Below are 24,947 nucleotides of genomic sequence, written 5' to 3' on the forward strand. Positions count from 1 at the left end.
GATGGTCAAAAGGCTTCTCTTCCGCTGTATGACACCGTGTTGCAGAAACCATCAGCCACCAGCTCTAATGACCACAGGCAATCCAGATGGCCAGAGCTCAGTACTGTGCAGCCTCGAGGTCCAAAGCATGGTTCCTCCCAGGGACCCTCTGACTGCTTAACCCCTGAAGGCAAGACCCTTACAGACCTGTAGAGGAAGTCTTGACATGGAGGACTGTGGCAGGATACTGCTTGCACTGCCCTTGTGGATGAGTCCCAGTTCCAACCCTCCACACAGGTAGCCTGAGCTCCACACGGGCTCACAAAACCCACATTGCCTCCTATCTGGTAACACACAGATGGTTTTCCTGCAGTTAATGTCTTATTGCCCCTCTCCCTGTTTCTTAGCAGTCAAGAGGTAACTAGATGTTTGCACGTTGCAATTTTTATATGCACATGAAGGTAACTGTGTTAAATTTTAAGATTCATCGTTTTAAGAAACATGTAAAAAAAGTCCTCACAGCCAAAAGTTCTCGGGTAATGTATCAATTTTAGGAGAAAGATGACCAAGACTGGAGTAGGGCAAGATTCCAGGAACTAAGCATGGCTATCAGAAGCCATTAAAAATAAATGCAATGCTGGAATGAACAGGAGGGTGTAGCAGAGCAAGAGGGCTGGATGACAATTCAGGCCAGGGCTGTGGTGGACATCAGGAGCCACATTACTACCCCGAGCCAGGGTCTCCACAGCACGCCTGCACCACACACTCACTGAGAGGAGCCCGATATATTCACATCCTATTGCCTTGTATTAGCTGTGTAACATTTCTGTAGGAAAGGGTTGTAAGGATTAAATAGAAATATGTATACAAACTACTTTTGCTTGGTGCACTTTGTTCAACAAATTATGGTAATTACTGTGTATCATCATCTGGACAAGAGTCCTATTCAGAAAGTGTGATCCAAAGGATGGGCCACTTGCTAGCACCAGAACCACAAGTCTCACTTTTCAATAGTGAACAGGTTGCTATAAACAGGTCACCTTCTGGGACTACTGAAGCCTAAGGACAAAGTGTGGAGGTAGCAGAAGTGAAGGGAGGTTCTCTCCTGTCTACTCATGTTAGATAAAACCCCAGTCAGCTCACTCACACTTGTTTTTCCCTTCTCCATTAACTTGCAGGCACAGGTACAATAAATAATGAACATGGAACCTTCCTACTCAAGTCTATCGAAAGCATCTTTCTTGCACATGGCTTAAAATATTGTGCATATTAGCACATTGTGCCTGATAATGGATTAACACACGTTCAGCATATTTACAGACAGACCACCACGTCAAATTTTCTATTTCCAAATGGTACAACCTACTTAATGAAGGATGTCAGGTTCTAAACCCTGTCTTAATAGTTTTAGAAATTGTAACATACATTTACTTTCCCCTTTATCTTTCAAGCATTAAGTGCTGACCGACTGAAGCTAGAAATAAAAACAGCTTTGCTTTTTACCACTTTGTTTTATTGTCCCACTGAGATAGGTTGTTTTAGTCCTCTCATCATTAATGGGCTATGATCCAAGAATGGAAAAATGGTTTCTTTGAGTATTAACTATGTGTACTATTGGTAGATATGACCAAGCTGAACCACACAGGTATATAACCACTGAAGATTAACCCTAGAAATAAATCAGGCCAGACAGAAGTAACAGATATCATGCTTCATCCTTCACTGCAATGTTAATGTTTACAATGACACATCACTTCCCCCACTCCCTCCTCCCTTCTGATTTGGGTGCTCTTCTTTGTCTTATGGCATCCTATATATGCATTACTATGTCAGCACTAATCTCACTGTCCTGCAATTATTGGTTTAAACAACTGCCTTCTCAGAAGACTCGAGGAAAAGAAGCATATTGACAGTACTCAGCCTGGTGCCTCAAACACGGTCGATGCACTACATGTGTACAAATACAATGAATGTAAGACATGTGCTTCCTTTAAAGAATTCACAAGACAGGAGACGGCATTAAAAAAAATCAAAAAGAAAGCATCGAATTTAATTTAAATTAAAAAAATCAGAAATGATCTGAAAAAAATCAATGGAGCAAATCAACTCCTAAAAAAAGAGGGTTGTATCATGGTAATCATATTTATTGGAAGGGTAGGAGAAAAATAAAAATTCCATTTTTAAGAATTTGTGAGTTATGTTCAAATCAACTCAATTCAGGAGTGGAAGAATCCTTGGTCACTTCTTAATATCAAAAATTACGCACGTTTCTCTTTTGAATATCTTCTACTTTTGAAGACGCAATCATATAAAGTCTCCTAATTTCCACACAGGAAAATTCTGTGTTTCAGCCAACTCTCAATGGAGGGGCAACTAGCACAACACCATCTCCCCGGACAAAAAGCATTGGAATATTCCGTTTTGTTGACTGGAAGAAAAAAAAAACAAAAACAAACATAACACATTTATACAAATATGTAGTAGTATTGTTTATTTGTTGTTGTTGTTTCATGAGAGAAATTTGAAAACAAAAAACCAAACACAGATTCACTATAACACAAACGAATTGATTAAAAAACCTGATCACTTACCTTTGTAGCACAAAAAAAAACAGTCTTTTAACTGTTTATTTTTCCTGAGTATCAGTAACTAGGGCAGAGACTGGACTATCCAGCAATATCCATTCTCCTCTTCTGGTACACAGCCAGACAATATCTCACACTCCCTTGCAACCAGATATAGCCATGAGATTGAGTTTTAACCATGAAAAGTAAACAGAAGTGACTGAGTGATCCATAAATCTCCCATAAATTTCCCTCTATGGTCTTCCTCCCACTGGTAGAGAATCCATGGAATGGCAGAACCCTAAGATAGAGGAAGCCTGGGCCCCTGACTGAGCATCTGGAAGAAAGCTATTGTGTTGACCTAAAACCCCACTCAGGCTGGTTGTGGGGAGAAATAAAGTTCTATTGTGCTGAGTCATTACAAGTTGCTATTGCATTCATACATATGAAATGGATACCTTGGGGTGTTAGCCTAGATGTCAAGCCTTAGGCAATAATGAAACATGAACTGTTTGAAATCCTCTTATGCCTTGGCAAACACATGGTAAAACTGCCTGCAATAACTTGGAAAGTAGCCCAAGGACCTTCCAAACCTGTAGGTTCTGGGGAAGAGATTGGAAAAGTCAAATGTTGGTAGGTGTTGCTGTTAAACTCCTGCACTCGGCAAGGAGTATAAGAAAATGATGAGCTCAGGAAACAGCTCATCAAGCAGAGATTACATGAAATAGGATTCAAAGGGTTAGAAAAGCCAATTGTTTTTAGACCCCAAACTGTAGACTTAAGTAGGAAAAAAAGGTTTGATGAGCAAAGCCCAGGAAAACTCAGTTAAACAAACAGCCTGGAGATAAAGATCAGATTAAGGGTATTGCCACCCAAACTCACTTGAGCAAATAGCCTCGAAGTAGTGAAAATTAATAGGGACAGGAATACAGTTGAGAAGGAAATAAAAGCATCACCCTGGCCGGTGTGGCTCAGTGGTTAGTGTAGGCCTGCACACCAAGGGTCACCAGTTCGATTCCTGGTCAAGGGCACATCCCTGGGTTGCGGGTTTGCTCCCCATCCCCACTTCGGACGCGTGCAGGGGGCAACCAATTTGTCTCTCTCACATCAATGTTTCTCTCTCCCTCTTCCTCCCTTCCTAACACTCTCTCTGAAAAGGCAATGGAAAAAATATTGTCAGATGAAGATTAAAAAATAAGTAAGTAATTAAAAAAATAAAGGCATCTATAAGCTTTGTCTAGGAAAGAACATTAACTGGGGATACTGGCTCACAGAATTGATTGGAAGTAACAGATTGGAAACATATGAATTCCTAATTTTTAAAAAAATTGCACTGCCGAAGAAACCATATCCTGCCCTGGGCAGTGTGGCTCAGTTGGTTAGGCATTGTCCCGTACACCAGGAGATGCAGGTTTGATTCCCAGTCAAGGGCACATGCCCGGGTTGTGGGGCCAGATCCCTAGTAGGCGGTGTGCAGGAGGCAGCCCATCATCAACATTTCACTCTCAGATAGATGTTTCCCTCTCTCTAAATAAAATAAAAAATTTAAAGAAGAAAAATAAACAACTTCAAGCCCTGGCCAGGTGGCTCAGTTTGCTGGAGCATCATCTTGTACAACAAAAGGTTGTGGGTTCGATTCCCAGTCAGGGCACATACCTAGGTGGTGGGTTTGATCCTCGGTAGGGGTGAGTATGAGAGGCAACCGATTGATGTTTCTCAAACCTTTCTCTAAAATCAATAAAAAACCTTATCCTCAGATGAGGATTAAAAAAAAAGGAAACTATTTCAATTGTGCTATCACATGTTTGGTGAGTATTTGTTACCATAGTCTAGCCAACATATCTATAAGGGTAAACTTTCAACTACACTAGTATGAGTTACCCACACTGAGCTATCTGTTTATATCATCTATCTAGGAGACCAGGCTATGGACAAATAATTCTAAAAAAGGGGTCCGGTGTGTGAACTTGTATTTTCTAGGTAAAAAAATAATTCTATAAAATCAGTATGAGAAAAATGTAATGGATTTTGTAGTGATAGCGGTGAATTTCACCCAGAATATACATATACATACATGCATACATTTACATGAGTGGACTTTAGATTTAGTCTTAGGTTGAATCAATTAGTTTCAAACAGAATATTTTATTTCACTGCCAAGGACTGCAGATCCAAACCTTGCCACCTATCATATATAGGGGTGGTGTGTGTTCTTTCCATTATGTATCAGGTACTACGATAGACACAGGGGTGAATAAAACACAGACCTGTCCTCCTACAAACCCCATTCTAGAAATGAAAGTAGGCAAAGAATGAATTTATCCTACAAGAATAATTACATATAAGCAAAAAATAAAATTATTCACGTCAGGATATGTATTAGCAGAAGAGTGGAAATGGCTACCTGTCCATCAATAGGAAAACAGTTAAATAACTTATGGTACATCTATACAATGGAGTACCGTAAAAACTAAAACCAAAACTATAAAGAAGCTATACATGAAAATGGAAAAAGCTCTGAGATATATGAAGCTAAAAGAGCAAGATGTGCAACAACATGCATAATGTTATCTATTTAAAGAAAAAACAAAATCAGGGGAGGGAGAATAATTATCATTAGCATATGCATAAAGGTACTGGGGAGGATCCTGCAGAAACCAGTTTAATAATGATTATGTCTGGGGATGAGGGTGGAAAGAAGATAAAAAGAGGATGAGGTGGAAGACATTTTATTACATTACTTTTCATGTTTAGTGACTTTTTTTTTAAAATATATCTTTATTGATTTCAGAGAGAGGAAAGGAGAGGGAGAGAGAGAGATAGAAACATCAATGATGAGAGTCATTGATTGAGCCCGCAACCCGGGCATGTGCCCTGAACGGGAATTGAACCCTGATCACCTGGATTCCAGGTCGACGCTCAACCACTGAGCCACGCCCGGCGGGCGATGTTTAGTGACTTTTAAACTGTGTGAATCTATTATCTACTCAAAAAGTTAAATTAAAGTGGAAGGAATTTAAAGTGGGTAAGAAAAAAATATGGTATGTGTTAAGTATTAGTGATATATATATGTGTGTGTGCGCACATATATATATTACGGGATCATAAAGAAAGAATTACTTCTGAATGGGAAAGTCTGTAAAGAGAGAAGAATTACTTCCATATGGGGGAGTTGGTCTAGAGTTACTCTGTCCAATATGAAATTTGGACAGGTGGCTAAGTTAAAATTAAATACCTAGTAAATATACCACCTAATATGAAAAGGTTCTACTGATGAGATCATCTCTGTTCTGAGCAGAGATGATTATGGCTGTTATATTTTGATAACATTTGGAGCTTTTATTTGCTCCAGATGTCTTACAAGGTTAGGTTCCTAGTTTTATCTCTGAGGCCCTGCCATCATGACCACCCTGGCAACCGTATAAGGTGAGTGGTAGTATTCCTGCTTACCAATGAGGAAATTAAGCCTGCAAAATTACTTCCCTTGCCCAATGTACCCCAGGTAGGTAGTGGCGAAGCCAGTGCTGGAAAACAGGTCTGTTTGACCCCAAAGACTTTGCTTTTAATTGCTATACTCTGAGTCCATGAGTAGGTGTCAAAACATGACAGACTTTCCATAAACAAGTGTAAAGCTGTTGGATGTTAAGAACAATTAGCATTTTAAAAGCAATGATTAGAATTGCATGACTTACTTTATATATCTCTTCGTATGTTTCTTCATCAATTTCTATAGTAGTCACAGTTTCTTCCACATCTCCCAATATCATATTTAAATGTTGATCATAAGCCTGAAGTGGGAGGGTGAGGAACCAAGAAACTTAATAGTTAAGAAACAATGAACAGGGCTTACAATATGTAAATGGCTCAATTACAAGTAACACACAATACTTATGCCACAAACTACTACAGACAAATAAAAATCTAGCTGTATAAAATATACTGTTTCTTCACAAATTATTTCCAACAATAACTGAATTGACCTGATAAAAAGTACAAAACTGCCTGGATGGTGTGGCTCAGTGGTTGAGCGTCAACCCATGAAAGAGGACGTCAGGTTCGATTCCCGGTCAGGACACATGCCCAGGTTGTGGACTCTACCCCCAAATAGGGCGCGTGCAGGAGGCAGAAAATCAACGACTCTCATCATTGATGTTTCTCTCTCTCTCCCTCCCCTTCTCTCTGAAATCAATAAAAACCTATTTTTAAAAACCATAAAACTGTTTAAATGGCCAAAAATCAATTTACTCAAGATAACTTGAAATTAGAGTGTTCACCCTACTTGTTATGCAAGGCACTGACATCATTTACAATAATTATGAAAAACAGCAAATTCATTACTTTTCAGTCGACTTCTTTCAATTCCATCTGTAACAGTGTGACAAAAAGCACATAGTAAAGGAAATAAAATTCTTTGTGTAATTGCTAAGATGATGGCATTACAATCTCCTAAAGGCATAAGAAGCTATCATTCAATCTTCCTGTCCTAAACTAAATACCGTAAGGTAATGTAAATAAAGCAACACCCTGCCCATTTATAACCTAGCCAGGATTTAACTGTGTTTGGCACCTGTGGGCTCAATCAATAAATGGTGCAACTCAGATATTCAGGATGTCCTCAATCCAAGCTCCAAAGCTCATGCATTTTACTAAAAGGTGAACCTCCAGGGGCCTTATTCACAACCCATTTATGCTTACTTTTAACAAAGCATTAAATGGTTCACCAGCTCATTTCAAAATAAAAGTAGCCTATGAGCCACATGGGGAACTGCTAGGCAGAGCACACTAACAAGAGCAAAAAATCCATAGATTAAGGCCAGAAAACAAACAAAAGGTTGGAGGCCATTCAGTATAGAGACAATCCAATCTACATAGGGAACTGAAGAAGCTTCCAAGAGTTAAGGCAACATGTCTGTCCCAGGGTGACTCTCCATGTGCCACCCACTGGCCCATGTGATTAAGCTCAATTCCGTTTTTCTTGGCAAAGTTGCCACTATTTCATTTCCTGGGTTCTTTCCTTAAGGCTAGCTGTATATTAAGACTACTGTCTCCCTAGGCTCCTACTTCCTTTCCAGGAACAGCAGGTTCTTTACCTTTAGGTTTTATGGGAGGTAGAATCATAGCACTTAAGAGTGAGGCTGAAGTCAAATTGCCTGGGTTCATATTCTTGCCCTCCCTTTCTGGCTGTTACCACCTTATGCAAGTAACTTCAATTTTCTGAGCCTGAGTTTCTTCAACTACAAAACAGGGGTGTTTAGTATCTACCCTCAAAAGGTTGTTATAAAGATTAAATGAGCTATGTATTATATACAAAACACTTAGCACAATTTATGCTCAATAAATTTTAGCTATTTTTAATCACTTTAGGGTAGAATGGCAGTAAAAATAACATGCTCTGAAAAGCAACACATTATCAAGAAGAGGAAAACCTTCAGTTACTCTCTTTATGAATAAATGGGACCACTTCATTTGCATATACACACAAACACTTGTACAAAAATGTTTACTGCAGCATTATTTATAGGAGCAAAAAATGGAAAACAATCTAAACATCACTATTACCATATAAAGAATTCCATGTATTCATTAAAAACAATAAAGGATTTATATGCACCCATGATCAATGATTTCCAAGAAAAATTAAGTGAAATAGAAAGATACTATAAAATATGTAGAGCAAGATCCCATTTATTTTTTTAGAGGTAGTATATATAGAGCAAATATATACATTTGGATTGATATATATATACATGAAAAGATCTGAAAGACTATAGACCCAATTTTTTAACAGTGGTTAACAATAGAAGAAATAAGATTTCACCTTTTACTCTATGTATTTCTGTGTTAATTTTTTTCACAAATTTATGTATGTCAGTAATTTATTTAAATAAGAATGGAGAAATATTATTTGCAAATAAACAGAAGGGGGAAAAAGGAAAGAAATAAACATGTTCTTTAATAAACACATCATTTCTGTTAAGAGAAAAAATGTTAAAAATATGAATAAAATATAGTTGTATTTGACTTATAGAAATATGGGTGACCTTCCACCTTGTTCTCCTCTACATTCAAAAGGCTGTTCTATAGTGGACAGTTTTTACATTTCAAGGGGTCAGGGTAGGGAGTGATGGAAAGGAAATAATCTGATTTCAAGGTAAATTAATAAATTTACTTACATGTAATCTACCTCGAAGCTCTCTGTCATTTCTCATTTTCACATAAATTCGCTCATCCAGGCTGAGCCTGATAAGATCCAGGGGCTCTTCTACAGTGTTGGTAGTTTGTTGCTGATAAAAGAAACAGGCTTAGTAATATAATTACCAGAGAGAATGTAGAGCTCAAATCAATGCTATGCTGAGTAATGTGGGCAAATAACTTAACTCCTCTATGTCTTAGTCTCATAATTTGTAAAATGTGGATAACAATAGTGCCTACCTAATACCGTTATTGTGAGGTTTACATGACATACATGAAGGGTTAGAACAGTCCCTGGCACAAAGTAAATGCTATCCAAATGAGGTCTGAAACATCCATACACAGGAAGGAGTTATACAGCAATATAATCACAACTGTACACTGTTTCCTTCAAAATCCAAACTGCCTGACCCAATTTCAGGGTATAAGGAGTCACTCTCAGGGATGTTAGCCTTATCTCAAATATCATTTAGTAATTTGAAAAACATTCACTTAATAACTACTGCACACTAGTCAGGATGCTAAGCAGAGATGAAGGTTTGAGGGAAGATTATAAGTTCAGTACAGGGCAGGCTGACTTTAGGATGCCTAATGGCCAATAAAAATAATACATTCAGCAGGCAGTATAGAATACTGCCTGAAAGCGCTAGCTTTGGAGTCAGGCAGTATGGGTTCAACTCCTGACTCTGACACTTATGAATTGAGACTAAAAATTATGCAATCTCGGCCCTGGCTGGGTGTTCTGCTGGTTGGAGTGTCATCCGGATATGCCAAGGTTGCAGATTCGATCTCCGGTCAGGGCACATACAATAATAAGTGGAACAAATTGATGTTTCTCTCTCTCTCTCAATAAATAAAAATTTGGGGGGAAAATTATGCCATCTCTAATTCTGTTTCCTTGTCTATAAAATGAGGAAGCCACAATCTTCATGATTCTTATGAGGATTAAATTAACTATGTATAGCCCTGGCCAGTGTGGCTCAGTTGGTTGAGAGTCCTCCTGTTCGATTCCCAGTCAGGGCACAAGCCCAGGTTGGGGGTTTAATCCCCAGTTGGGTGCATGCAGAAGGCAGCTGATCAATGTTTTCTTCCTCTCATCAATGTTTTTCTCTCTCCCTCTATCTCTAAAGTTAATAAAAACATATTTTTTAAAAATTTAGCTAATGTATTTAAAATAGTATCTAGCAAACAGAAAGTACTTATAAATGCTTGTCACTGTTTTTATTAAAGAACCATTGGAAACAGGTCTCAGAAACCAGGGCCAGGATGACTTGGGGTCATCCATATGGAAGGGATGGTTGAAGCCAGGGGAGTTCATAAAATTGTTCAAGGAGAGCTCCTTCAGTTAGTACATGAGGCCAGCGGAGGAAGGTGACTGAACATTACAGGCTCTGGAGCATAAAAAGGCTAGATGAGGAAAGAAGAAAATCCTGAGCTCAATTGCTCATCATCTCTAGTTCAACAGGTGTTTGTTTAGAACCAGCTACCCAACTAGATTGCAATGATACAAAAGTCAGTCCCTGTCCTCAAGGAGCTCATTCTAGTTAAGAGAGGCATATAAATAATTATAATACTATAAGCATATACACATGACAGAGGCCTACTTAGCCTCACTCTGGGATGTCCACTGTCTACCCTTCTCATCCTGTAGCTTTAAATATTGCCTTTTCAAAGAGGCCTCCCTGATCATCCAATTCATTCATTCAATCAATGTGTTGAGTGTTTCCAGCACTGTTCTAAACCCAGAGCACAGAATAGTGAGCAAAACAAAACTCCTGCTCTTAAGAAATTCACACTGGGGTAGGCAGGGGTGGAGACAGACATTAAACAAAGTTTATACTTAATTTGAACAAATAACATGCTATGAAGAAGGAAAAAAAACTGGGGAGAGTGCTCTTTTATGTAGGTGGCCTCTTTGATGAGAGGTGAGACCTCGGTAAAAGTTGAGGCCTGATTCACAAGGATACCTGAGGAAGAGTGTTTGGGGAAGAAGGAAGAGCAGGTGAGAAAGCCTGTAAGATACCAGTTCTTCTCCATACCAGCTCCTTGCTTCCTACCACATCACAGTTCCTATGTATCACACATATCTATGTTTACTTTCTAACTGTCCTCCCCCACAATACAAGCTCCAAGTGAGGACAGTGACCGTGTATGTCAACGCCGGTGTAACCACACAAAGCTGACGTTCCCGAAGTACTTGTTGAATGAGTACTAATTGTTGAGCTCAGTAACGATAAAAATCCTTAACTTTACTATCACGCTTTCTATCGGAATCCCTACATTTCTGTGAAGCAGGCAAGGATAATTATTCCCATTCCATAGATAAAAGTGAGACTGAGAGACAGGAAATGAGAGAGCGGAGTAACTAGTTTTCCGGTAGACTTCTGACAAGGGCCTAAGGCAAAATTCAAGCCCGTGACCACCCGGAAAGACGCGGCAGAATAGGCTATCTTCCTGTTGCCTTGGAAAAAGCAGCTCTGGTACGCAAAGCTGGGCGGGGGAAAGCCGCTCTGGAGCGAGCGCTTTAGAAGACACTTACCTGGTCCACGTCGTCCGCCATGTTTCAAACCGTGCGCCCTTTCCCGCCTCTCGCGATATCACTCCAGCCTTTCCAGGCTCTAGAAACGCGAGAACAGAATGCACCGGAAGTAGAAACGTGTTTTGCCCCTCCTTGCTTCCCACAGTGCGCGCGGGTCTTTGAGGCGGAGCTTCACCTTGGGGCCTACGGTTGGTCTATAAAAGGCAGGGGCGTGGTCCCGCCTCGTCCCGCCTTGGGGCGTAGCGGAGCTCGTGCGGGTCCCCGCGGTCTGGTGCGTCACTAGCGAAGCTAGACTGGTCTGGGCTAGATGGCTCGGAAGCGGGTGGCTCGCAGGGAGCCTCGGGGACGCAAACCATGTGGCCAGAAAGCCAAGGGCGAGGGTACAGCCCGGCCTGAGGAGAAGGAAGCAGGTGAGAGCGAGGCCACGCTAGGCTTAGAGGGAGATGCTGATGAAGATCCGGAAACAGGCCCGGTTGTGGGGAGCGGGTTGGCCGGCCCCCTGGAGGTGGAGGGCGGAGGGCGCTGAGCGGACGACGTTACCGTGAGGCAGGCGGTCGCGCTGCTTGCTTCCCGGGTCCTCCCCGATGTCGCTCCGCCTTTGTCTTCTCTCGAGGAGTGATGCGTTCTGAGCGGTTCCCCTGAAACTCAACCTGACCACGCGTTCCCCTGCGTAGTCTCTTTTTTGCTCCCTGTTTGCTTACAGGATAAAGTCCAGCCTCTTGGTAGATCAAAGGGCTGAATAGGCAAAAGGCCTTGCAGTTATTTTGTGTCCCCGAAGACGGTGGTCCAGGACATAGAGTGCGGAGGTGTGCTGACTCCCAGAACAATACCGTCAGCTAAATCTCACCCCAGAGCTCCAGATTTGGATCCAGCCTGACTTCACAGTGATATCAAATAGGCTTCTTATGTTTGTCATGGACAAAACAAAACTCTTGGTTTTCTTCTTTCAACTTGTCTCTTCCCCACTTTTTCCCACCTCAATACCTTCACCCACTAGTTACGTCAAACACCTTCTTTTTCTTAAACGCAAACATCCAATCCGTCAGCAAGTCCAGTCAGTTCAGCCTCAGAGCTATATCTCAGATCTCTCCACTTCTCTTTATTTCCATGGCCACAGCCCCTGCCCAAGCCATCACTTTTCAGGTGAACGACTGCAGTTGCTGCTCTCCTGGTCTCCCTACTTCCCTTCCTCCTCCTGCAAGAGATCGCCCAAGTGATCTTTTTTTAAAAAATCGTCATAATAACATGCTCCTACTTCAGACCCTTTGTGGCTTCCCATTGCTCTTGGCGGAAAATCCAAATTCCTCATCATAGCTTACAAAACCCTACTGCTGTTATTACCTCTCCTGTTGTCTCCTACCCATTTTCTTTGACAGATACTCTCCTTAATGGCCTTTCTGTTTCAAACACGCCATGTTATTTCTTACCTAGAACCTTTGTGTTTGATGTTCCTTCTGCCTAGAATGTTCTTCCACGGCTCTTGCCATGGCTGATTCTTCTACTCCTTCAGGTCTCAACTTGGACACTTCTTGAGTACCCTAAAGTGCCCTTCACCAGGTACTCCCTATCACAGAGGCCTTCACAGCCTCAGTCACAATCTCTAATGATGTTGTTAATTTATTTGCTTTCTTTTTTATTACCCATCTCACTAAAATTTAACCTTCAGGAAAGCATCTTTTTTTTATTTTTACTGTATCCTCTTGTCTTCCCCACATATACTAAGTGCTCAATAAATATGTTTAATAATTGCAAAATGCACTCTGTAGAGGGATTCCTGAGAAAACTGGGTAATAGATTAGACTACATAACCATCAGGGGCTCCTATAACACAAGATTCAACAATTTTGCAATTCTGTGTATATTGTTAAGTTCTTCATCTATTAGGAAATAGTCAAATGCTAACAGTTTCTAAACTTAAAAAGGTGATTTACTTCACAATTAATACTATGAGTTCCATTTAATTCATTTACTCATTGAGATAACATTTGAATATTTTCTGAGTATCAGCTGTCTGGTGTACACAAGCTAGGTGACATGGGAGATCGAGATTTCTTGGGGGAGCTTAGAGTATAGCAGTGTTGACATTTACAAAAAATATCCAGGGCAGAGTGCGATATCATGGGAGAAGGTACAGGGCATTGTGGCTTCCGAAGGAGTAATCAAGTTTGACCAAAGATACTGAGAAATGCTCTCTGAAGGAGTTGTTTGATCTGTGATTTTAAAGATAGGTAATATTTCAGCAAAAGGCTGTGAGAGCCCTGCCGGGCATAGCTCAGCGGTTGAGCATCGACCTAGGATCCAGGAGATCATGGTTTGATTCCCGGTCAGGGCACATGTCCCGGTTGCGGTTGCAGGCTCTATCCCCTATCAGGGGCGTGCAGGAGGCAGCCAATCAATGACAGCTCTCTCATCGTTGATGTTTCTCTCTCTCTCTCCCTCCCTCCCCCCCTTCCTCTCTCTGAAATCAATGAAGATATATATATTTTTTTAAAAAGGCTCTGAGAGGGGGTTGGTATTCTAGTCAAAGGGAACATGTTCTGAATATGTGACATTTCCAAAAGTAAAGTTTTAATCTAATGGAAATACCCTGCCTGGGTAACATTTCTTCCAGCTAAATACTTCACCTAGGTTCCATCTTGGTATAGCTCCAATACTCATTTGTTATATGCACTTGGGTAAATTATTTTGGACAAATAACTTACCTATTTGAACCTGGTCTGTGAAACAATACTGCCTTGCAGGGTGGTTGTGATTCTTCAGTGAGCTAGCACATAAAGTTCCTGGCATGTTTCATGTTAGATAGTCGGTTGGGCTAGCTCATATCAGTTTAGTCTAAATGTAGGTAAGGATGCACAGAAGCTTAACTCAAACTCTGTTAGCCAGAGGAGCTAGCTATAAGTTCCCAAAGCATCTTTCAGGATCTGAAGAGCTAGAATCTTTGCTCTGGTTGCGTGGAGGAGCAGGTGTGTTTTGGGCTGCAGGTGACACTAATTTGGTGACTGTTGTTTCTAATAATAGTGTAGGTTTTAACAGCAACTTAGTACATGCAGTAAAATTATAGAAATGAACATGACTGGCAAGGTTCTTGCTCACGTGATGCTTATAATCTTTTGGGAGGGATAGGTAGAACAGACAATAAGAAGTTAAAAATAAATTCACATGGTGATAAGAGCTATGAAGAACGTAAAACGGGTTACTCTCATAAAACTGGCATAAGGCTGGGGAAGAAGCAGCTAAGTCAGAACCAGTGGTCAGGGAAGACTTCTGTGAGGATGTGATATTTTGAGACAGTTAGTGAATGTCCTGAAAAAGCTATTCATAAGAAGTTCTGGGGGGAAAGAGATCCAGGCAGAGGGAATGTTTAAAGAGTCTTAGGAGGAAATGAGCTTGGTCAGTTAGCTGGAACCGTGAGTGAGGGGGGTGAGTGGCAGCAATTGAGGTGACAGATGGGCAGAGCCCTTAGTTTGGAGACCAAGCTAAGGGGTTTGTATTTTATTCTAAGCACTATGAGATCCTGCTGGCAGGTTTAAGCAGGTGTTCTTACTAAATCTCAATAGATGGCCAAGCAAACCACGGTAATTCCTGTCCTGCTGAAATAACCACATTGAGCTCAAGGGGACTAGTTATCCATATTAGATTGCCCTAGAAGTTCTGGAAAATATCCTCTAGATTCTCTGGGACCAAAAAAAAAAAAAAGCAGCAAAAAATAAACAAAAAATCATCTGTATTTCTACCATGCAGAAATCACCACCACTAAATAATGGTATATTTCCTTCTAGTCTACTATACTGTGTTACAGTATAGTAGAAACCATACTGTGAAAACAACTTTTCATGCTTAACATTTTATCCTAGATCATTTTCCTTTGTCTTAAAAGATGATTGAATTGTATTTCATTGTGTTACTATACTGGAATTAATGATGATCTCATGGTTGAACATTTGGATTTTAAAACTTTTCTGATATTATGAATAATACTACGAACATTTTTTTATTCAGTTTCAACCCCCCCCCCCTTAACTCTTTTACCTTTCTCTTCAAAGCACAAAAATATACACTGTGCCTTTTAACCAACCAAATAAATTTGGTGAGAAAGAAACAGTGCCTCTAAAGTATTCTCCCACCTGTATTTTTAGATCATTAAAAATGAAGTATTTTGCATCTTTGCCTATTAATAGAGGGCTAAAGATCTTTGTAAGCTACAGAAGTCCTGATTTTTAAGGGTATCCTATTCAAACTGTCAAGTTATAAACCTTTAAGCATTTTCTGGCCTTGGAATAAAAAATCTGTTTCTAGATTCTAAATAACTAATTTTTAAATATTTTGTGTTTCCATTGGAATGTTTAAACCATTGGAATGCATAAATTCCTATAAAACATTTGAAAGAAACAGAACTGAAGCAGTGATTTTTATCTAGCATTAAAACAGATGCCCTTATAATGTGAAATTTATTCAAATTATGACTTTATTTAGATCAAAAGGGAGCCTTCTTCCCATGCAAAAGTGTATTCTTTGGGGATATAAATACCCCAAGAGAGTCATCAGGACAAAGCATAAATGAAAGGAATGAATTCATTTGATATTTTAGGTTAATATTGCAGTTCCTTTTTGAACCTCAGTACAGGCTAGAGTATTTTTGTTTTCCAAAATTTGTTGAAGCAGAGTCAGGCAAAGGCAAAAGAAAATGATTTATTTCAGATTCAAGATTATTTTCGTGAATAGATTTACAAAATAAAAACAATTTTCTTCTGTCAAGTTATCTATAAGGTATTTACTCATTAAAAATTAATATATTATATAGTTATATATGAATATATAGTAGTTTTAGATACCCTAATTTAACTAAAACAACAGCTTATACATTTTTATTTTTACCTTTAACAAAAAATAATTATTATTTTAAGAAAGCGAAGATAGTTACTACTATCTTATTCTACTAAGCTCGCTGATGGTTGATATACCAAGTGCTATTTGGGTTAGCTAGGAAAAGTTTCATAAAGTATGTGTTTTGAGCAGAATTTGATTTTGAAAGATGGCAGAAATACGTATTAATCGAAATAAGACGGTAAAACTTGGTTGTGTTTATGAACTCAAAACATTTCACTTAATAGGAATGGATTATCCCTAAAATAAATAGTCTTGGCAGGTAGTAAATAAGCAAAGGGTTAGTCAGTGGACTGATGTATTTTTCTTACTGGATATAAGCAGAAATTTAAGATTTAGAAGTTAGATTTTATTTGAGTCATATGGTGGCCTCTCTGTAGTCTCAGGAGGAGTAGAATAAAATGCCAATAAAGGAAAATGGTTTTTACTGTGAGCAAAGAGCATAGACTATACTGAAGGTGGGAAGAGGCTGAAAGCTGGTTATTGCCCAAACGTAGCGTGGTAAGCTGGTGATGAGATGTGGATTGGAGGGAGGATACCGAAGAGGAGTTTTCATGACCCTGCCCATGAAACCACTCTGCATCCACCTTTCCTGTTGTCCCTTTCCTCTTGCCGTCTAGATGTCTTTGAAGATGAGAAACCCCCAAAGAAGAGTCTGCTCTCAAAAGTCTCGCAAGGAAAGAGGAAAAGGGGCTGCAATGACCCTGGGGCCTCAGCAGGCGGTCCAGCAAAAAAGAAAGTTGCCAAGGTGACTGTTAAATCTGAAAACCTGAAGGTTAAAACGGATGAAGCCTTCAGTGATGTGGGAGATTTCAGGTGAGAGGTCTTGACTTTTCCTATCAGAGAAGTGTGATTAATAAAACCTGTTCTTTTTGCTTGTTACTAGAATCCATGGAAAAGATTGGATCTTTAAACTCTTCTAAATAGAGCTCAGACTGCTAGTAGGAGCTAGAAAGAATCTTAGCGATTATATACTTTACCTTCCAAACTTCATGTGAGAACAATGACAGTTTGCAGAAAGTGATTTATTTGTGGTTACACAGCTAGATAGTGGCAAAAAACAGGATGAGACCTAGGTCTTCTGATTCCTGGTCCTGTGTTCTTTCTACTACACAAAGATATTACAGTTTAAAAATATTTACCTGCCATGCCAGCTTTCTCTCATACAAGTGTCCTCCTGCACACTCTACTGCCCAGCTGGACATCTCGTCATTCACTTGACGCATGTTCATGCTTTGTTGTCTCTGAGTTGTGCTCATATTCTCCTGCTGCCTAAAAAGTTTTCTTCCACCTTCAAGATGCAGATCAGAAGCCACCTACAGACTTAATATCTTTTCAACTTAGGATGGGTATATTGGGAAGTAACCCTATCTTAAGTTGACGAAGATCTGTGTTACACATTAGCAACAATTTAGTCTTGAACTGGTATGTAGCTAGCTACTTATCTATGTAGTTATCTCCTTAACTAGCTAGGTGTCCAGGTTTGTGTTGCTATTTATGACATACCTGTATATAGTCACATTCCCACTTATCTTGAAGCTATACTTCAACTTCAGTCTCCTTATATCATGTTTCTTAAAGGGGGGTGGAGGGAATCTTCTTAGTTGGCCTGTAGCAGGATCAGCAAATGTGAATTCCTTTTTCTTTCTGGCATCCAACTGTATATACACAGATATCACAGCTTTTACTTCTGAAACTCACATTATTATTGTGTTTCTTCTAGTTTTCCTATCCCATTTCCAGACATAACTGTTTTCCTTCACACAGCTCTAGGCTGTAGGTTTATAGTGTTCTTTCTGTTTTGACAGCACATCTAGTATTAAATTGTTGATCAGATCACATCTCTCTTTTTTTTGTTAATCCTCACCTGAGGATGTTTTTTTCTCCATTGGATTTTTTTTTTTTTTTTTTTTTTTTTAGGGGGGGAGGAGAAACACTGATGTGAGAAAGACACATCAATTGGTTCCCTCCCACATGCTTCCCATCCAGGGCTGGGGATCAAACCTGCTACTCTTCGGTGCATGGGCCGATGCTCTAAGCACTGAGCCATACCATCCAGGGCAATTAGAGCACATCTTGATGAGAACTTGAAACTCATGCTGATGGAGGAAATGAGACTCAGAGTTCACAAATGATCTTTAAATAATTGCAACAGATTTTCAATAAATAGGAGTCCTTAAAATTCCATTTAGTTTAAATGTAATACTGGGATGTTTGCACCTTCTTCATCTTCCTTCCTGTGGTGTTTACATAGAAACCTTACACGTGCCTGCAAGAATGCACACCATCCAAAGAGGGAGTCTCCTGTGGACGAAGACAGGCACGAAGGAGATGACGAGGAAGAAAGTGAAGATGAGTGGGAAGAGGTAGAAGGTACGGCATCTTTCTTTGTTTTCAGAACTGTCTAATCCTGTTTTTCTGTTTGATTCCATTTAGAGTTATGTCACTGATTGTAATCCTGTTGTTTTCTTTTGAAACTAATAAGACTAAAGATAAGATTGCAGTAGGAACTTGCTTTTGATATGAAAAACTCAACACTGGATTACTAGAGCAGGTTGTATAGTCTCTTTCTTTGCTGGCTGTCACTGGAGTAGATTATGAAATAGAGAGGCATTGTCACTCATAGGAAGAGCAGAGGCTTTGCAAGAATACAGTAAAAAAACACCGGTTCAGACAGGTGGAGTTACTTGCTCACAAAGCTATATAAGTGACAAACCTGGGGTGAGAGCCAGCTTTGCCACTAATATAGCTGTATGAGCAAGTAACACCACCTATCTGAACCAGTGTTTTTTTATTGTTAATTTTCAGTAAACACTGTATGATTACTATGAGCAGTGCACAGTCTAGGCTCTGGGATTCTTGTGGGGGAGGGTTGCAGGTGTATTGGGCCTAGTGTATCATATACTAAAAATAAATACCAGCTAATGTTATCATCCCTGAATCCTGCTGCCTAGCATGACTTTTTCCCAGCTATCTATTTTGAAAATGTTCAGACCTACAAGAAAGTTGAAAATGAGTACATATACTCTTTTTTTTTTTAAATCCTCACCTGAGGCCATGCTTTTTTTTTTTAAGTTCTCACCTGAGGATATTTTTTCCATTGATTTTTTTTTTTTTTTTTAGAGAGAGTGGAAAGGAGGGGGAGAGAGAGAGAGAACTGTTGATGTCGATTGGTTGCCTCCCACACACACCCAGACCAGGAGCAGGGATCAAGCCTGCAACCGAGGTATGTGCCCTTTTCCAGAATTGAACCTACAACCCTTCAGTCCTCAGGTGGACATTCTAACCACTGAGCCAAACTGGCTAGGCAGGACATGCTTTTATTGATTTTAGAGGAAGGGAGAGAAAGAGAAAAACATCCATGTGAGAGTGAAACATCAATCAGTTGCCTCCCTCATGGGCCCCTCCCAGGGATCAAACCCACAACCTGGGTGTGTGCCCTGACTGGGAAATGAACCTGTGACCTTTCGGTGTAGTACATATACTCTTCATCTAGATCATTAACTTTAACATTTTGCTATACTGAATATATCTTTCAGTAAATATGCGTTGTGGAAGCATTTGAAAGTGAGTAACTGACATTCTGACACTTCTAAATACTGCACCCTGCATTTCCAAAGAATAAGACATTCACCTACATTATAAAATACCATTATCACACCTAATAAAATGAAAAATAAATCCCCAATTATTATAAAAATATCCTTTATAGCTGTTCCCCCCCCTTTTATTCTAATCCAGGATCTATACAAGGTGTAAGCCTTATGTTGGTTGTCTCTATAACAGTAACCCCCCACCTACCTTTTGTTTTGTTTTTCATAGCACTGCCTTTTTTAAAGAGTCCTGGCATCTTGTTTTGTAGAATGTCTCAGGTTCTGGTTGTGTATGATAAATAATCAGACATCTCATGGTGGTGGTACAGTTTTTTCAGTATCCCATGTATTTCTTATAAATTGTAAATTAAATTCAAAGACTTGATTGAATTTAGATTAAACTTTTTTTTTTTTTTTTTTTGCGAGAATACTTTATAGGTGATGCTTTTTACTTCATATCACATCCATTAACAGACACTTAATGTCAGGTTGTCCTACTAGTGATAATAAGCTTGATTCTGTAAGGTGGTATTGCCAGATTGTGCCAATATAAAGGTACATTTTCCCTTTGTAATTAACCGTCTCCAGTTGTACTCTGATTCTTGTTCCCCAGTAATTTTTTACTTAATGGTTTTAGCATGCATTAATGATCTTGACTGGATCAAAATTTATTATATTGAGGATGACAAAATGGTAATAAATCTGATTCTGTCATTTTATATACATTTATTAACTGACTGATCTGTAAAGGAATTGTATTTATTTAGCAAGTGCCTAATTTTACCACCCTTTCAGGAATTGTATTTATTTATTCTGAGTATCACAATGGACTTAGAGGTTTTTATTTTTTAATTACACATATTTCCAGTTATCATCATTACACTTTTTGAGCTTCAGATTGTTCCAAATTTGGCTAGTGGAAGCCCCTTTAAGCTAGTTACCCTCCGTGTCTTTTTGATATGACCTCATTTAGTTTTTTAGAACATTTATGTTTCTGGCACAACAAGATGTTCCAGGCTCACTTTATACTTTCCTTGCTCCAGACCTGGAATCAACATTTTTTTCTCCAAGAAGCCCTGATTCATTTCAGCGAGGACTGTTATGTAGAAACCAAAATCTTGGCATTAGGTGTGTTCATTGCTAAACGGGCATTATTGCTTCTAGGCCCAAACCTTCTTTAAAAGAGCCCTTTGCTAATGAAGTTCACAGTTAGATCCAGTTCAACAAATTCAGTTTATTTCAGCTAGTGTTTACAAGCAGTGTAAGGGATAAAGAGATGAAAAAGATGCATTTCTTGTCATAACAAGTTTACAGCTAAGACTGAAAGACACCTAAATCATCACTCCATACAAAGCAAATTGTGCTAAGTGTTATGTAGTAATAAAAAGATAGAAAATTATTCTCATTTTGGCTTTAAAAAAAAAAGAAATATCTACTAAAACACACAAGCATCAGCTCCTTGATAGCAAGGGTCTGTATCTAATTCAAATCAATATCTTTAAGCTTAGTTTCCTTCTTTTCTACTACCAGGACTACTACTATGGGTTTCTGTGTGGGTTAAATGATACAAATAAATATAAAACATTTAGCGCAGTGCTTGGCATTTTTTTTGTTTTTTTGGGGTTTTTTTTAGGTATTCAGAGCATGGAAGGGGGAGTGTTTATCTCTGCAAATTATCCACCTCACATCCATTCCTCACTTCCTGCTTCCCAGCAGAATCTTGATTTTGTTCTGTACAGTAGTTATTATAATTACTATTATTGATTTTTTAAAATTACTGTTGACAGAACTTAGTGAGCCTGTGCCAGGTGATGTGGGAGAAAATGCAGCCTTCTCTCAATCTATTCTGCCTGTGAAGCCAGTGGAGATAGAGATTGAAACACCGGAGCAGGCGAAAGCAAGAGAAAGGAGGTAAGATTAAGCACTTGCTTCTAGATTCCTGTCACATATAATTGGCAACAGCTCCTACTTAATAAAAACTTCTGAGAAACACATAGGAGGCCAGGGCTGAGTATTAAAGTGTTCAGGAACCTTGGGTGAGAGAACCCTGGGCTCACCTTTAGGACTTGAATGAGAACCCTTTGTGTCCTGGCTGGAACAGGAGATGGAGAGAGAAAACTCCTATGTATTGAGCAACTTCTGTGTGCCAAGGTTGTCCATTATCTTACTTAATTTTAGGACAGTATGTGAATCAGCAGCCAGAGGCTCAGAGAGGTTAATTATAATTTCAGGAGTCACTCAGCCACTAAGTGGATGAGGCAAGATCTAAATCCCTGTCAGGCTGACTTATAAGTCATGCTTTCCCCACCACATCACTCTGCAGGACTTGAAGCAGTGCCCCACCATGGTAGAGAACCCCCCCATTTCATCCCAATATTCCCACTCCCTTTGTAGCTTCTGGGCTTGGGAATATTGAGCACAACCCCTGGTAGTTTGTTGGTTAATGGATTCCACTGTATGATGGGCACATTATTAGCCATGCTGAAGGAAGATAATAAAAGTCATTCAAGAAGCATTGGGTTTTCTTAAAGATGCATGGAACACAGACATGAAAGAGATTTTACATCAGAACAGTGTAATACAAATGAGTGTACATTAATTGAATATAAATGCAGTAGTTGGAAGGTCAGGGAGTCAGAGACGACTTCCTGGAGGAGGTGAGCTTTGATCGATGTTCATGAGGCATGATTTGGTGCAGGTTAAGACAAAGTCAGTCTGGGTAGAGAATGTCCTGAGCTAAGATTTATAGGTGAGAATGAACAGAAAATAGGTAGCTTTTTAAAAATTTATTTGAATAGCACAGCCTTGTGCAAGAAAACAAGGAAAGTGATTTGTATGCCATTATAAGGAAAAGAAATTGGTTGGGGGGAATGGAGTCAGGTTTCAATTTCCCAGAATGACTCAGTTTTTTTAATACACATTGCAGTGAAAAAATACAAATGGAGTTTGAGACAGCTCTTCGGAGGCTGATGAAGCGTTTCAATAAAGAAGTCCATGAGGATACACACAAGGTAAGGGCAGGGAATAAAGGGAAAGGACAGTATTCCTGTTTGTCAGGGCAGAGTGCTGTGGCGAAAAGAACTTGAGGTCTCAGTCTATGAAACCTAGGTCTCATTTCTGGCTCTCCTACTCACTATGTGATCTTGGCAAGTTTCTTATTCTCTCTGAGGTTGTTTCCTCATGTTTGAAGTAGGAGTTAATAATAATGTCTTCCTCAGAAGGTATTTATGAGGATTACGCATACTTTACATGTAAAGTACAGAGCATAATGCCTGGCATGGAGCAGGGGCTAAAGGACAGATACCCTCCATCTCTTCTTTCCACTGTTTAGTAACATTACTTCTGATTTCAGCTAAAGTTGCTGGCTTTTTACTTCAGCTGGTAGTTCTTGAACATGTGTTATGAACCTAGCAAGGTTCTTGGCATTGTGGGAAAGATACTTGTATAAAGCTTATTTCCTACTATTAAGGGGTTTCTGATGTCACAGATGGAACAAGAAAGACCTCAAAACAGTGAAGCTCAATACTTAGAAGAAAGAAGGAGATCATTGTGGTTTGAGTAGCTGAGGAAGGCTTTATTTAGGAGAAAGGACTGGAGTTGGGTCTTGGAGAAAGGATAGCATGTTAAGACGGGAGAGGACAGAGTCTGGGCAAACTGTTCTCCAAGTTACGGAGGGAATGGTGGGACAACCAGTTTACCCCCATATACTCTTGGAGTATATGTGTGTTGGAAACCAAACGAGAGTGAGGGACAGGAGGATTTTGATTTTTCCTCTGATCCACAGTGAGCAGCCAGAGAAGGTAGTGATGGGATGGATGGAAGAGACACTGCCATGGATGGAACAGCTACAGAAATTTAGGGGTAAAATGTGCACACAGCAAAGACAGTGAGGAGATGAGACAGGAACTGGAGTGAGGCCCACCTCACAGCAGCCATGGGGGGGGAGTACATGAGATAGCTCTGTTTCTTTTACCTCTTAGTGTTAGAGATGAATGAAAGACACCAAGATTTGAAGCTTAAGTGAGGGGGAAAGGGCAGTGCCATTGATTGAAATAGGCTATAAGTGTAAAGGAAGGAAAACCGATTTTGAAGTGAAAATGATACAAAGCTGTGTGTGAGAGAAGGGGAAGATAGTCACATGATCATTTCAGTAGGTTGAGGAAAGGTGAGTTTGGGAAGATAGTCACATGATCATTTCAGTAGGTTGAGGAAGGGTGGGTTTGGGAAGATAGTCACATGACCATTTCAGTAGGTTGAGGAAGGGTGGGGCTGGAGGTCAGATGTGGGACAGGTGTGGGGTCTGAAGTGGAGGAGGTTGGATTCATGCACACATAGCAATGCAGTGAGCTCTGTGCTATCCTCCAGCTTTGACAGTTACTGGCCCATGAGCAGTCTTGCGATTCTTTCCTCCCACTCATTTTTCCTCTTGACCCTCCTGAGCAAACCCCAGACATTGTAGCATTTCATCCATAGTTCCTTCAGTATATAAAAGACAAGGATGCTTAGAAGAAAATAAGTTGTGTTTTGAAGCTTCAAGATTAGTATTTTTACTTTTTTGTATTTAGAAATGACAACGTGCCCTGGCTTGTGTGGCTCAGTTGATTGTTTTCCCGTGCACCAAAAGGTCACCGGTTTGATTACCTGTTGAGGCACATGCCCAGGTTGCGGGTTCGATCGCTGGTCGGGGTGCATTTGGGAGGCAGCCAATCGTTTCTCTCTAGCATCGATGTTTCTCTCTCTCTCTCCCTCTACTGCTCCCTCTCTCTCTCCCCCCTTCCCTCCCTCCCTCTCCTCTTTTCCCTTCCTCTGTCTCTGAAGTCAATAAAAAAAAAATTTTTTTTTAAAAAAATGGCAACAAATATTTCCTGCCCACAAAATGTCTTTTAATTTGGTAGCAAAAATCCCTCTAGTGTTTAGCTTTCTTTCCATGTCTTCCTTTTTCTCTTTCTTTCCAGGTTCACCTTCTGTGCCTGTTAGCAAATGGCTTCTATCGAAATAGCATCTGCAACCAGCCCGATCTTCAGGCTATTAGCCTCTCCATCATCCCAACTCGCTTTACCAAAGTGCCTCCTCAAGATGTGGATATCTGCTACCTGTCAAACCTGATGAAATGGTATGGCCCTCTCGCCTGTGTTGTACCACCTTAGTGTAGGATTTGTGTCTCTCTTAGAGGTTGGGTGCGGGTCACTTCCACAG

The 24,947-nt window shown here is 39.8% G+C and overlaps 2 protein-coding genes across 5 annotated transcripts in view; one reads left to right on the forward strand and one right to left on the reverse strand.

Annotated features, from left to right (window-relative positions):
- Window positions 1–1,675: 1,675 nt before the first annotated feature.
- LSM3 (LSM3 homolog, U6 small nuclear RNA and mRNA degradation associated) lies at window positions 1,676–11,449 on the reverse strand. Its single transcript, XM_081160687.1, has 4 exons — window positions 11,275–11,449; window positions 8,717–8,827; window positions 6,236–6,331; window positions 1,676–2,407 (listed from the first exon to the last, which is right to left on the reverse strand). Exons 1-4 carry the CDS (start codon window positions 11,293–11,295, stop codon window positions 2,327–2,329), a joined length of 309 nt encoding a protein of 102 aa, XP_081016813.1. The 5' UTR covers window positions 11,296–11,449; the 3' UTR covers window positions 1,676–2,326.
- Window positions 11,450–11,498: 49 nt separating this feature from the next.
- XPC (XPC complex subunit, DNA damage recognition and repair factor) overlaps window positions 11,499–24,947 on the forward strand; it is a 33,488-nt gene continuing 20,039 nt past the window's right edge. For 2 of the 4 annotated variants that reach the window (XR_014000444.1, XR_014000445.1), the window contains exons 1-6: window positions 11,582–11,684; window positions 16,779–16,974; window positions 18,413–18,531; window positions 21,539–21,662; window positions 22,678–22,762; window positions 24,707–24,864. Coding sequence is in view for 2 of the 4 variants with exons in the window: in XM_081160685.1 (XP_081016811.1) it covers window positions 11,582–11,684; window positions 16,779–16,974; window positions 18,413–18,531; window positions 21,539–21,662; window positions 22,678–22,762; window positions 24,707–24,864 (785 nt within the window). In the remaining 2 variants the exon portion in view is untranslated. Of the gene's footprint in view, window positions 11,685–16,778; window positions 16,975–18,412; window positions 18,532–21,538; window positions 21,663–22,677; window positions 22,763–24,706; window positions 24,865–24,947 lie in introns of all 4 variants that reach the window. The other 2 variants (XM_081160685.1, XM_081160684.1) reach the window with 2 other exon arrangements.

This window comes from Miniopterus schreibersii (genome assembly GCF_964146895.1).
Source record: "Miniopterus schreibersii genome assembly, chromosome: 15".
Taxonomy (NCBI): Eukaryota; Metazoa; Chordata; class Mammalia; order Chiroptera; family Miniopteridae; genus Miniopterus; species Miniopterus schreibersii.